This window comes from Musca domestica, unplaced genomic scaffold (assembly GCF_030504385.1).
Source record: "Musca domestica strain aabys unplaced genomic scaffold, Musca_domestica.polishedcontigs.V.1.1 16, whole genome shotgun sequence".
NCBI classification, from domain to species: Eukaryota; Metazoa; Arthropoda; class Insecta; order Diptera; family Muscidae; genus Musca; species Musca domestica.
Genome location: NW_026712219.1, coordinates 5,450,419 through 5,465,844, shown reverse-complemented (window position 1 = coordinate 5,465,844; position 15,426 = coordinate 5,450,419). Strand labels below are relative to the sequence as shown.

Here is a 15,426-nt window from a genome sequence, read left to right as displayed (position 1 = left end):
AGAAAAGATTTGCTTAACGATGAGCGTAAATCTTTTTTTTTTTTTTTTTCTGCAAGAGAATACATTAATATTAAGAGTCGTGTAAAGTACGACAAGATATTTTGATTTAAAAAAGAGAATACTTGAAAAGTTTTCACAGTCGAGATTTTGGATGTGGTGTAAATGTGTGGGAAAGCATTTGAAAAACATATACCAATGGAGAGGCTAATATTTGTTTATGTATAGAACCAAATATCTCTGCGTAAAAGGCAATCGAAGTCTTCTATATGGAGACCTCAGTTTCGAGGTCTTCTATACAAAGAATAGAAGACCTCGATTACCTCTAAACAGGGACATTTGTTCAATACATAAACCTCAGTGGCGAGGTCTTCTATGTATAGAATAGAGGTCTTCAATATACTGGCTGAGATAAAAAAACAAACTGCAAACAAAGTCAAAGGCCATAATTTTATTTTTTTTAATTTTATTGAATGAAAACAACAATGTCGAAAAAAGCTTCAAATTTTAGAATAAGTTTAGATTTGTTCAAATTGGTCACCTTTGGCACGAATTATGGCCTTCAAACGGAAAATGAAACTGTCACACGCTGCCCCAATGTTGCTCTGCGGTTTTTTGGCCCATTCACGGCGAATCGCTTGCTTGAGGTGATCGACACTTTGGTATTTTTTAGTGCTAACCTTGCTTTCCAAAATACTCTAGACACAATAGTCCAACGGATTGGTATCCGGAGATTTTGGTGGCCATTGTGCGCTGGAAATGAAGCAGGGAACCTCATGTTTTAACCATTTGCGTGGCCAAAGCTACCTACCCTACAGAATATTTTCGCGAAAATATTAGGCATTTATTTTGTTGACACGGTCGATTAATACGAGCAGAGAGAGACCACCGACCGCCGCATCACCATGGCCAGCGCTTAATTTCTGGTGGCCAACCGAAGGAGCACATTTTCAGCTGACCTCTTTAGAAAGTAAACCCGATCATTTTGTTTGTTTACAAACTGATGAACCACGAAGGTTTTCTTATCGGGGAAAAACAAATTCGGCAGCTCACCACTTTCGGCCAAGTGAAGCAACTCTTTAGCTCTTGAGTCTATTGTCTTTCTGTTTCGTCGTAAGTTCTTGCACTTTTTCGAATTTCAATGGCTTTACCCTAAGTTCATTTTTATACCCTACACAACAAGGTGGTCAGGGTATTATGTCTTTGTGCATTTGTTTGTAACAGGCAGAAGGAAACGAGATAGAGCTTAGTTCCTTTTGATGATCTGCATAGAATCACATTCTGAGTCGATTTATGCATGTCCGTCCGTCCGTCTGTCCATGTATTTTTGTAAACAAAGTACAGGTCGCATTTATTGCCCGATCCAGATGAAATTTTGCACAGATCATTTGTTTGGCCCAAGGACCCTATTGAAATTGGAGATAATCGGTCAAAATTTAGATATAGTTCCCATATACATCTTCGTCCGATTTGCCTTTTATTGTGCACCAAACGTGTAATATCAGCCCGAATTGTGTGGAATTCTGATCGAAATCGGTTCAGATATAGCTATAGCTCCCATATATATTGTTCATCCGATTTGTTATTTTTGTCCTCTGCAGCCGTAATATGCACTCTGCAACAACAATATTTGGGGAAATGTTTCAAATACAGCTCAGAAATACATTTGCTAAATTTTATCGAGATCGGTTCAGATTTGGATATAGCTCCCATATATAACTTCGTCCGATTTACCTTTTTTGGGCACCAAACGTCTAATATTTGTCCAAATGGGATGGAATTTGGTACTTACGACCGAATTGAGTCTAGAAGCTAGTATGTCAAATTTGGTGAAGATCGATTCAGATATAGCTATAGCTTCCATATTTCGATTTGTTACCCACAACCGTAATATGCACTCCGTAACAACGATATTCAGGGAAATATATCAAATTTTATCGAGATCGGTTCAGATTTGGATATAGCTCCCATATATATCTTTATCCGTTTTCAAATTAATTATGCACCAAATGGGCAATACAATTCCGAATTTAAAAGATACAAATGCTTCGGCATATTTTGTCCCCTGAACTTTAAATTGTAATTATAATCATAGCGTGTATGATTGAATTCTCCCATAAAAACTTTTAATTGTTATGTGGAGCTCTACTAAATTAGCAAAGTGGTGTAGGGAATTATAAAGTCGGCCCCACCCGACTTTAAGACTTTCTTTACTGGTTCGATATTTGCCGAATGGAATATTGCGATATGTTCAGCTTACGTGGCATTTTTCGGCCGCTGCGACGCGGGTTTCGATCATGTCGCTTTTTAACTTTTCGAATCATTTCTGCTGATGTTGCTGTTTTTTTCTCTGTTCACTTCCTTGACGTCGGGCTACGCTACCAGTATCACGGCAACGAGCGATGGTACGAGACACAAGAGATTTATTACCGTTGAAATGCTGGAGTGCTCTAACGATAGCCATTTGTTGTTTTCCAGCCAAATATAAAGAAATCGCACTATCACGATTATATTCCATAGCGAATTACTTTTTTTCTGGAAAATTCTCATCAAAATGCTTTTGTACGCTTGTAAACAATATAATGAACGGTCACTGGAATAATTTTAACAGCTGTGGGACGAGTGGTTTAGAAATGACAGCTGTCTGAAGTTGGTTGCAGTTTTTTCATTTCACACTGTAGGTCTTCGTTGCGAGGTCTTCAATATATAGAATAAACGTCTCCTATATAGGTATTTTATATACAGAATAGAATTTCCCCGTTTCGAGGTCAGCTCTAAAGAATAGAACACCTCCATTTCGAGGTCTTCTATGTGGAATAGAAGACGTCGTTTTCGAGGTCTTCTATGATATAAGAAGTTCAACTCGACTTAACCTTATTCTTTGCTTTGTAATTAAAACTTAAAATCCCCAGGCAAAGTTGTACACCAATTTTAACTTTTTCGCCATTCAAATTACTTCCCTTGGACATACGTAGAAATTAAAGTTTCACCTGCACGCAAATCTCATTTACCGAGAATACCCACCAAACTAAGTGTCTTTTTGGAAAGTCAAAAATTTGCAGCTAACAATTTCACACTAACTTACATCGTCAAAGCACTTCCACGTCGGTATGCATGTGTGTTAGTTCATGTGCATAACGCTAACGCGACACGTCACACATAAAGTTCGTGGCGGAAATGCAGGCATTAAGAAATTGCCAAAGTACAGAGAAAAATTGCCGCTTTATTTTGATGCATGTTAGAGGAAGAAAAGTCCATATTCTGCTGTTTTTCATTTCCTTACATTAGGAAGTCGGCAGAAAAGTCGTCATTGAACAAAAACTACCACAAGAGGAACGCTTTACACAAAAAACACCAAAAAGGAAAAGTTCATTGAACCGCTAAACCGCTATGTTTTCCATTTGTTTTTTCCTTCTCTTTCGGTGTTTTGGTCGCCACCAGTTGAAATTAGTTTATTTGAATTCTGCTTTCTTTTGTTTTTGTCCCCCGTTTCGCGCTTATCCATCACTTTGGTGGTTAGGATATATCCCTTGGCATGAAGTACTTTCGTCTGATATTGTTGGCCGCAACGTTAGAAGGAAAAGCAACATTTATGTTATCTTAAATGCAAATCAATAACGAGTTCGTGCCTCAACTCTTGTCACGAAACTGTAATCAGCTTAAATCCATAAGAAATATTGCAAGAATCAGTGCTCGAATCAGTTCTTGAAAAAATTGTCGTTACCAATTTACTTCCGTATACTTTCATTTAATCTATGAGCATAGACTCATGAATGAAAATAATGGAAAGACTGTTGCAAAAACGCAATTTGAACGAAAAACACAGTTCGTCTTAGAACAGTGTTGTGGAGAGTGATTGAAAACCTAGTCGTGGAACATAGAGATTTTTCTGTTCATATCATTCTGTTCATATCAAAGAGTAGATAATTATTGACTTATTAATCGAGAATCAATGCCCTGACGAAACGTCTGAAACAGGAATATTGAAATTTTTCAAGGGGATCAGCCTTGGTGCGTAGGCGTGGGTTTTTTCGAAATTCGTACAAAAAAGGTAGGGTAGTCGGCACTTTTCGATTTTTCAATCTTTCAAAATTCTGAGTGAAATCTTTCAATTGCAGAAAAATAAAGTCGTTCAGATTTCAAATTTTGTTTAGTTTTCGAAATAAAAAACAACAATTGAATTTGCATTTATTAAATTGCCAAAATTTGCAATATTACTAAAATAGTAGTTTTTTGTCAGTAGTCGGCACCATTTTCCAATGCTCGGCATGTCTATTTGCCAGTAGTCGGCATATGCTATTTCAGTAAAGAAAAATATTATTTTGTATATTTTTTATTTCAAATAGTATAAACCAATGCTGTATTACTAATTCACAGTTAAATTAACTAATTTCGTTTTTAAATGGTGTTTTATTTAATTATCATTCTACACCAAATAAAGGTAGAAAATCAAGAATAGTATGGTTACCTTCAGTAACGTATGGATTTTCAATTAAAATAAAAATGAGATTAAATAAAACAAGTAAAAAAGCTGTAAGTTCGGCCGGGCCGAACTTTTAATACCCTCCACCATTTGGTACAAATTTGGTAATTTCCAAAAAATAAAATCCGTTAAAAATTCTGTTAAAATCTTAAAAATACCGAATGCTTATACGACGACGTGGGCGTGCATAGGCAACTTTTGTCATAAGTTATTACAAAACTTGAAGAAAAATCTGTTTATAATGTAGCTAAAATCATCAAAATACCGAATATCGGGGGTACAGTATATGGGGGCTATACGAAGACGTGGACCTACATGGCTCATTTTTTGACTTAGTATGTAGTATCCATTACGAACTTCAAATACCAAATATGAAACGATTCCGGTAAACAATGTCGCTAAAATCATCAAAATACCGAATATCTGGGGGTACCGTTATATGGGGGCTACACGAAGACGTGGACCTGCACAGATAATTTTCTGTCTTAGGCTGTAGTATCCATTACGAACTTTAAATACCAAATTTGAAACAATTCCGGTGAATAATGTCGCTAAAATCATCAAAATACCGAATATCGGGAGGTACCGTTATATGGGGGCTATATGATGACTTGGACCTACATAGCCCATTACAAACTTAACCTGCCTACTGGAAAAATAAACATGTGTGCAAAATTTTAGCCATCTATCTCAATTCATTCGAAAGATAGCGTGATTACAACAGACAGACAGACGGACAGACAGACCGACGGACATGGCTAAATCGTCTTAGAATTTTACGCTGATTAAGAATATATACACTTTGTCGTGTCTGACATGAGTATTTCGAGGAGTTACAAACGGAATGACAAAATTAATATACCCTCCATAGTATGGTGGAGGGTATAATAAATTCCTTTTACTTGGAATTTGTGAATTAATCTTTTCCTTTAGATAACCAACATTTTTAAATGTCACTGCTATCTAAAACGTCAAATAAAAAAACCTACTTAATTTAGAAAAGTTGGTCAAAAAGCACAAATAAAAGCAACTGCCGACTCAAAACTATTTTTTTATATGAGTAGTTTTTGGATTATTTTTTAATACTTTTCTCAACTTTTGGTGAAATAGGTCAAAAATTATATTTTTCTAATAATCGGCACCCCCTACCGACTACTGGCAAATCTCTTTTTTTCTTTTCCTAATGTCGGCATTAAAAACTATAAAAGAAAAATCCTTGATTTGTATGTTTTTAATATATAAAAGTAATCTTCAGACTGTTATTTACTATTATAAAATATTTCTGATTTCAAAAGTATTAAATTTAATTTACTTAAATCAATTATTAAGTTGACGCCACCACATTTTTTTTTTTTTTTTCTTTACAAACAAGCACTATCGCATGCGTTGGAAGACACTCACTGTCGAAAACCGTTATTCTCTCGTAATAAATGATCGAAGCTCATTGTTTTTTTTGCAGAATGTGAGCAGAGAACACTGTTGACGTTTTTTTTTTTTTTTTTTTTTTTTGCAATTATTTCATTATTTGGTCACTTCCATTTTTTTGTTATTTAAGTTTAAATTTCAAAACTGCCGACTACTGGGACATGCCCAACTTAGGCGCACTTACCCTATGAAAGGTACTGAAATGTAGTAAAAATTCTGAAATTTAGAATGAGAGTCGCCGATGAAGAGGAGGATAGATGGACAAAAAGCTTTTTGGAAATTTGTACTTTAAGGTTACCGAAAGTTATAAAATGGTTCTAAGCTTCTACAATGCACAGTGGTCGAGGTTGTATGGGAACAGCGGCCAAAAATACTTTCAGTGCAGATATCAATATGATTATTTGGTTATGGTACCTTGATGGGATAAAAATAAAAAATGTGACAAAATGGATATGGTCGATGCATGTTTTGGCATGGTCCCCTTACAACGTACCTCCCGAATAAGTGTTATTTGCCCAATTTTTGTCACATTTCTACACTAGATTGTTCTGTTATTTGACATTGTACGTTCTATAGAGCTAAAAAATAGTCTTATTGAAAATTATTTGGAGTCCCCCTGTAAAAGCACTATCAAAATAAATAGAAGTATTTTTATACAAACCCCCCTGTAAAGGTACCTCCAAAAATAAAAGTATTTTTTATACAAATCAAAATTCCAAATTTGACCATTTTTTTGTAAACAAAATAGACAATTTTTTTTTGTAAACAAAATAAACAATTCAATATAAAATTAAATGAAAGTTACTAATGGATATTCATAAATTTCAGTGTTATTCAAGTAAATCAAATGCAGATTTTAATAATATAGATTTTTTATTGATTGGCAACGTTCGCTTTCCCGCTGTTCGGGTACGATTTAGTCGAAACTTTTTTATATCTTTGTTTCTAGACTCCAAGGCCACTTCCTATAATTCTCCAATCGATACAATGACAATCAATCCCAAACAATAAAAACAACACCATAGAACTGACAAAATTGGAGCGAAGTCACTTCTGTATATTGGGCATAACATACAAATCTGAAAAAATCTGAAAGTTAAATTAGCACTTCTAGAATCTTAGGACCATTACTAATGGCGTGAAAAAAAATCACATTGGAGGATTCAGGGGGGAAAACAATTAAAACTTTAACTGAAATCCAATTTTATTTTTTTAATTAATCTTAAAGGCACCTCAGAATACTCACATCGTTTATATTATACACAACTACTAAACACACAAATTACTGCACTAAAAATAAGTCAATACCTTGCTTTTCAATAATTATGCAAAGAATTGTCATTTTAAAATGTATTTAATTTTGTAATACAGATCTATTTTTACCCTTTTTTTACTGATCCCACTGAAAAAAGCAACTAACTACATTTTCTCTTTTTTGATGCTATTTTCGAAGTGTCCCGTTAGAATGAAGCCAAGATTATTATGTTTTCTAAAAAGCTTAACCTCTTAAGAGTTCATGTATACACATTTGACAATAAATATCTGATTTTCGTTTTTTGAATTTTAGCCAATGGCAGCGACCACTGTGTAATGGTACCATTTTGTATTTAGTGAACAGATAGAGCTAAAAACTGAAATTTGGTATGAGAATCAAGGTTAGAAAGCAAGTTTCATATTTTATGCTGGGATTGGAAATGTCTACTAAGTGTGTGAACTGTACTAAATGGTACTACATTTAGATTAGGTTGGTTTTGGGTGAAAGGATGAAGTTGGAATTTCGAAATATTGCATTGGGCTCCAAGTTGGTGATTGGTTTATGATAAAGAGGTGTTTTTGGAAATGGATACTTCAAGTGCACTGAAAGTACTAAATATTTCTATATTGCTCGGTTTAAATCTGAAATTTGGTATTTGGGTCTCTGTTCATGTGTAGCATGCACATATGGAGTTGGTTTCGGAAACGTATACTATAAACTACTGAATGGTATTATGTTTGGCATTGGGTAATGGGATAGAGATAAAATTCTGAAATTTGATACAAAGATTACTGTGTTTAAGTTTTGCCTGTGGTTTGGAAATTCGTCTTAAATTTGTACGAAAAGTACTAAATTTGATGAGGTCTCCGTGGCTTTTTAGGCTTTACATATGGAAACTTTGAAATAGTTTCGGTCAAAAAATAAGTCCAGTGTGCACCAGTTGTACTAATATCCTCCTCAAAAAAAAAGAGGAAAAAATTGAAGAATTTTTGGTGTTGAAGCTAAACATTATCCTATTGTTCATTCTGAAAAAGGAAAAAAAAACTTGAATATTATATAAAACCGTGAGAGTCTGAAAATTTAATACCATGTATAAGATTTTGATTAAACAATTTTGTCAAACGGAACAAATAGTATAGTTTGAAAAAAAATGGAAATGTATAAAATTCCGTTCAAAAATTCAGAATAAATTTCCTAAAAATCTGATATTTGGTGTAACGGTTATAAGGAAACGTGGATCTCTATAGACAACTACCTGTCAGTGATAACGGTGCTTCAAATACCAATTTTAAGATAATTTTGTTTGAAACTCTTGTTAAAATCATCAAGATACCGAATAATGGGGAATTACCGTTATATGAGGGCTATATGAGGACATCGTAGGTAGTGTCCATTGCCAATTTCAAATTTGAAATAATTCCGGTGTAGCCAAATCAGGTATCATTATCTTAGGGGTTATACGAAGACATGGCCCTATATTAGCAATTTTCTCCAGTGAAGGTAGTATCAATTAGGAACTCAAAATACCAAATTTGTTACAATTCCGGTGAAAAGTATGTCAGAAATTAACAAAATACCGAATATATAGGGGGGGGGGGTGGTACAGTTATATGGAGACTATATCTAAATTTCGATCTATATGGGCAGTTCTATTCAAAATGTTTCTTATGTTTCATAATGGCAACACATTCTGCCAATTTACAGAACTTGCTATTCTGGTTAAAATTGGAAGGAAACCTGATTTATGATTTTGGTGTTAAGGGTGAAGGGATTTGAACTTTAAGGTCACAAAATTGGAATTTGAAGTTCCCAATGAGTACTACATTCTATGACAGAAAATTGCTCATAAAAATCCACGTCTTCGTATAGCCCCCTGATGGTACCCCTCTAATTCTATTTTGATGATTTAGTGACACTTTTCATCGGAGTTGTTTCCCGTTTCGTTTTGGAATATCATAAGGGCGTACGGCAACCAAATGCAGACTGCTGTCATTTCTAAGCCACTCGTTCGACAGTTGTTTAAATTAGCTCATTACAAGCGTACAAAAGCCTTTTGGAAATAATTTTCCAAAAAAAAAGTTATTCGTGATAGAATTCAAGAGAGAGACTGTGATTTCTTAATATTTGGCTGGAAAACCACAAATGGCTATCGTTAGAGCACTCCAGCATTTAAATGTGAATAAATCTTTTGTGTCTCGTACCATCGCTCGTTACCGTGATACTGGTAGCGTAGCCCAACGTCAAGGAAGTGGACGGAAGATAAGAGCAAAATCAGTAGAAATGGTTCGAAAAGTTAAGAAGCGACTTGATCGAAACCTGCGTCGCAGTGGCCGAAAAATGGTTCGTGAGCTGAATATATCGCAGTATTCCATTCGGAAAATATTGAAAATAGCTTGGGATAAAGCCATTGAAATTCCAAAAAGTGCAAGAACTTTCACCGCAACAGAAACAAAAAAGAGACTCAAAAGAGCTAATGAGTTCTTGGCCTGGCCGAAAGTGGTGAACTGCCGAATTTGGTTTTCTCCGATGAGAAAACATTCGTTGTCTAGCAGTTTGTAAACAAACAGTAAAACAAAGAGGTCAGCTGAAAGTGTGAACCTTCGGTTGGCCACCAGAACTCAAGCGCCGGCCATGGTGATGGAGTGGGCCGCCATAACAGTCGATGTTCGCTCTCCACTCGCATTAATAGACTGTGGCATCAGAATAAATTCCGAATATTATCGCGAAAATATTCTGGAGGGTATATTAAAGCCTTAGGCACGCAAACATTTTGGCCGCAGACCTTGGACATTCCAACAGGACTTAGCACCATCGCACTCAGCACACACCACCCAAGAATGGTTACAAACTGTGGTTCCTCGCTTCATTTCCAGCAAACATTGGCCTCCAAAATTCGGACACTAATCCGTTGGACAATTGTGTCTGGAGTTTTTTTGGAAAGCAGACTTGGCACTTAAAAATACCAAAGTGTCGATCACCTCAAGCAAGCGCTTCGCCGGAAATCGGCAAAAATACCGCACAGCAATATTTGGGCAGCGTGTGACGGTTTCGTTAGCCGTTTGATTCGTGCCAAAGTTGAGCAATTCGAACAAATCTAAACTTATTCTAAAATTTGAAGCTATTTCCGACATTTTTAAAAATTTAAAAACATCTAAGAATTATGACATTTGACTTTGTTGCAGTTTTTTTTATCTCACCCTGTATAGGCTCCAATATTACGTTAACTCCATATATTCTATATCTTTTTTTTAATATTTGCAAAGCCCTTGCAAATAGTGGAAGATAGTCAAAGTGCGAAACTTACTACCTTTTTACTTGATGGGTTTTTATAGTATGAATTTCGAAACATCCGACTTACTCTATATAAGTACAAGCATCTAAGTTTAATATTTTATCGATTGCTCACTAACAATGCTTTGGTGTTTTAAACCTTTTAGGATATTTCTTGCCCTTGAATTACGAGGTTCTAAACATCTTGTCTTTACCTGCCCTTGTAAGAATAACCGTATTAATCATTTAAACCAAGAACGGTATTCCTGAGTAATTACAACATCCCAGCGCTTAGTGATAGCACAATAACCATGTTTCATAGTTTTGTTACTTGGAGTACATTTTGTAACGCTAAAGTACAAAATCTGTCAGTATTTTACCTCTCTTAGAAAATAAAAATCATGGCCCTATAGAAGATTTCAAAGTTCTTGCAATAGATCAATAATTATATTGTAACATTTTATATGTTTCCGTACTTATTGTACCACTTCAATACGAATCTCCACTAATCCCGGATTAGTTCAACATTTACACAAATAACTATGCTGAATCTTTTACTATAATTTTTTGTGCCGAAACTTTTATAAAAACTCCGAAAATTGACCCATTACTGAGCGTTAAGATCTAAATCTAAGCCTACACACCAAATGTGTTAATATTTCTTGTAGTTCCGAAGATATTAGTGATAAAAATTATGAAATTGTGATGTTCTCCGTCAATAGGTATCTGACATTTATGTTTTTTTTTTTTTTTTTTTTCCTTTTATCCTTTTGGGTATATCCAACACGCTACGTGATCCATAGTTTTTCTAAATTGTATAACTATTGTAAGTAGCAGGCCTTCGATTTTACAGTCAATAGGTTAGGTGGAACCGAACTTTTGGGTTGAATATCCGGGTATATATCCCCCATGCAATCAGGCTAAAAATACCCACCTGTGATAAATATTTTAAAGCAATCCGAGCATAGCTCCTAAACTCAACTTAATGTATGTTTTCTATCTGGAGATTGTGTCCAAATATTTTTCAGACATAATCCCCAAGACAAATGATCGAATGATCAATAATAATGCAGGATGAGATAAAAAACTTCAACAAAGTCAAAAGCAATAATTTTTACATTTTTTTAATTTTATTAATCGAAAGCAAAACATGTCGCAAATAGTATCAAATTTTAGAATAAGTTTAGATTTGTTCGATTTCGTCACCTTTGAAAGGCATTATGGCCTTCAAACGGCCAATGAAACCGTCACACGCTGCCCGAATGTTGCTCTGGGGTATTTTGGCCTGGCGAAGCGCTTGCTTGAGGTGATCGACACTTTGGTATTTTTTTTTATTGCCAACCTTGCTTTCCAAAATACTCCAGACACAATAGTCCAACATTTTGGTATGCAGAGATTTTGGAGGCCATTGTGCGTTGGAAATGAAGAGAGGAGCCAAATTTTGTAATCATTCTTGGTTGGAGAGTGCTGTGTGCAATGGAGCTGAGTCCTGTTAGAATCCAAGGTTTGCGGCCAAAATGTTTGCATGCCCAAGGCTTTAATACGCCCTCCAGAGCGAACATCGGGTGTTATGGCAGCCCACACCATCACCATGGCCGGCTTTTGAGTTCTGATGGCCAACTGAAGGTGCACATTTTCAGCTGACCTCTTTGGCAAGTAAACGCAATCATTTTATTTGTTTATAAACTGCTGAACAACGAATGTTTTCTAATCGGAGGAAACCAATTTAGGTATTTCACCACTTTCGGCCAAGTGAAACATCTCCTTAGCTCTTTTGAGTCTAATTTCTTTCCGTAGCGGTTCTTGCGCTTTTTTTGCGCTATTACGATATGTTCAGCTTACGAGTCATTTTTCGGCCACTGCGACGCAGGTTTCAATCAAGTAATAAACTCGAAAAATACCAATGTCTCAACTCAAACACGACCCTCATGAAAGTGTTAACTCTATGTCTCTATCAATTGGTCGTTTAAAGTTATAACATCGTGTTGCACCGACCCTTCAGTACTATTAGTAACCCTTAAGAACAAGATTAAAAATCATTTGGCTTGTTTTGTACGAGAACGAATCTCATGTAAACCCTTCCTCTGAATCTAATGTAAATCACTTTAATATGAAGTAGAAATGTTTCATTCACCCCTCTTAGCCTTAATATATACAGAATCTCTGTTAATTCTATAGAAGCATTAAAAACGACCATCCGGACATCCGGACTTAATAAATAAAATATTTTTCCTGTTTTTGTTTTTTTTTTTTTTTTTTTGGCTTATTTAGAAATAAGCTTTATTCCACTCGTACTTGAGTTCGTTTTAGTGATTTCAAAAAACTTTCCAAAGAGGAAGCAAACAACAAAACTGCAACAAACCAACAACAACATCAACAACATTAACATCAACCATAACAACAAAACAAAAATCTTTTAATCATCTGTTATACTTCTTTTATGCCATTTTTATGTTTTGTAAACACACCAAACTTAGTTCTACGTTTCTAATTTTTTTCATCCTGCTGTTAGCTTTGGTTTCTTTATACCCTTCACAGTAGTATGAAGGGTATATTAAGTTTGTCATTCCGTTTGTAACATCGCGAAATATACATTTTTGATCAGCATAAAATTCTATGTCGATTTAGCGATGTCCATCCGTCTGTCCGTCAGTGGAAATCCTTATAGCTTCCGAACGAATTATAGTAGATTAATAAACCTTTAATCAAATGTTCTGTCTGCAGGACTTTTAGTATTGAAAATGGGCCATGTCAGTCCACGTTTTGGTATAGGACCCATATAACTCTAGCTCCCGATATTCGGTATTTTGATGATTTTAAGGACATTATTCACCGGAATTGTTTCAAATTTGGTATTTGAAGTTCGTAATGGATACTACAGCCTAAGACAGAAAATTATCTGTGAAGGTCCATGTCTTCGTATAGGCCCCATAGAACGGTATTTTGATGATTGTAGCTACATTATTCACCGATTTTTTTATGTTTCGCATTTTAATATTATAATGTCCGTCCCATATACCCTAATATAACAGCTAAATTTGGTACTTTTAAAATTTTAACAGAATTTTTAATGGATTTTATTGTCTTTGAAAATTGCCAAAGTCGTTCCGAATGGTAGAGGGTATTCAACGTTCGGTCCGGCCGAACTTACAGCTTTTTTACTTGTTCTTTCTTTCTTCGACTTTCTTCCATGGGTTTAGACTAATGTGTGTGTGTGCTTCCTTTTGATATTTGCAGCGTAAAACATTTGCCGTTTCACATCACGGCAAAAGTGGCGGTCTGACGTTGGACTGGCAAACGGGATTTGCATTGGCCGAGGGTGCCGACTCGGCCATTGTGTGGCAGTATAAATTCTCACAGCTGAGAGGTTCCAGTGATGATGGCAAATCCAAGCTAAAGTTACATTTTCAGGATCACGAGACGCGAGCTATTGAAACAAAAGTAAGTACGAAATACCGTTATGACTACTAGCTAAGTATGTGGTAGTGTGTATTTGACTGTGTGTGCGTAGAAATGCGAATAAATAAATAATGGCGGTTGCTACCAGAATCCAATATGAACATGTGGGCGTAGGTGAGTGCGGTGCGAGAGTGTATCTGTGAGTGAGAGTTGTTGTTAATGAATGAATAAGTGATTTAAAAAATTGAGGGAAAAAACGTCACTCCTCTACTTAACGTACCTATCTAAGTAGCAGTTACAATTTTTTCGCCATTAAAGTTGTGTACTTTGTTCTTTAAATAGCGACCATATTTCCGCTGAAGTGGTTTTCTTATTTGCTATTTTTTGTTGTTGTTATTTTAATTTTTCTATTGCTAAGTTATGGCTAAGCATAGTCCGTTTTTATTGTTTTGTTATTGTTATATGGGACATATCATACATTGGGAAAAGGAAATAGAAAAATAAATGTGAGAGATGGAATTGAATATCCTGTTACAGAGGGCAAATATAATAGATATAGTCGATATAATAATAATAATAATAATAATAATAATAATAATAATAAGAATGATATTAATAATAATAATAATAACAACAACAACAACAATAATAATAATAATAATAATAATAATAATAATAATAATAATAATAATAATAATAATAATAATATAATAATAATAATAATAATAATAATAATAATAATAATAATAATAATAATAATAATAATAATAATAATAATAATAATAATAATAATAATAATAATATAATAATAATAATAATAATAATACTAATAATAATAATAATAATAATAATAATAATAATAATAATAATAATAATAATAATAATAATAATAATAATAATAATATAATAATAATAATGATAAGAATGATACTAATAATAATAATAATAATAATAATAATAATAATAATAATAATAATAATAATAATAATAATAATAATAATAATAATAAGAATGATATTAATAATAATAACAATAATAATAAGAATGATATTAATAATAATAATAAAAATAAAAAAAATAATAACGATAATAATAGTAATAATAATAATAATAATAATAATAATAATAATAATAATAATAATAATAATAAAAATAATAATAATAATAATAAGAATGATAATAATAATAATAATAATAATAATAATAATAATAATAATAATAATAATAATTATAATAACAATAATAATAATAATAAGAATGATAATAATAATAATAATTATAATAACAATAGCAATAATAATAATAATAATAATAATAATAATAATAATAATAATAATTATAATAATAATAATTATAATAACAATAGCAATAATAATAATAATAATTATAATAACAATAGCAATAATAATAATAATAATAATAATAATAATAATAATAATAATAATAATAATAATAACAATAATAGTAATAGCTATAATAATGTATGTTTCAGTACTCTTGTACCACTTAAATTCGAGTTTCCACTAGTCCATGTTTATTTCAACCCTTTACACATCCAGTGACCCCCTTCCAAATTTTTGGGTATTATTGGTCGATC

The 15,426-nt window shown here is 33.5% G+C and overlaps 1 protein-coding gene across 2 annotated transcripts in view; it reads left to right on the top strand.

Annotated features, from left to right (window-relative positions):
* Positions 1 to 15,426, top strand: part of LOC101901649 (gamma-1-syntrophin) — a 214,727-nt gene that overhangs the window by 170,959 nt on the left and 28,342 nt on the right. For both annotated transcript variants that reach the window (XM_059120023.1, XM_059120022.1), the window contains exon 9: positions 13,668 to 13,871. In XM_059120023.1, the coding sequence (XP_058976006.1) occupies positions 13,668 to 13,871 (204 nt within the window). The remainder of the gene's footprint in view (positions 1 to 13,667; positions 13,872 to 15,426) is intronic.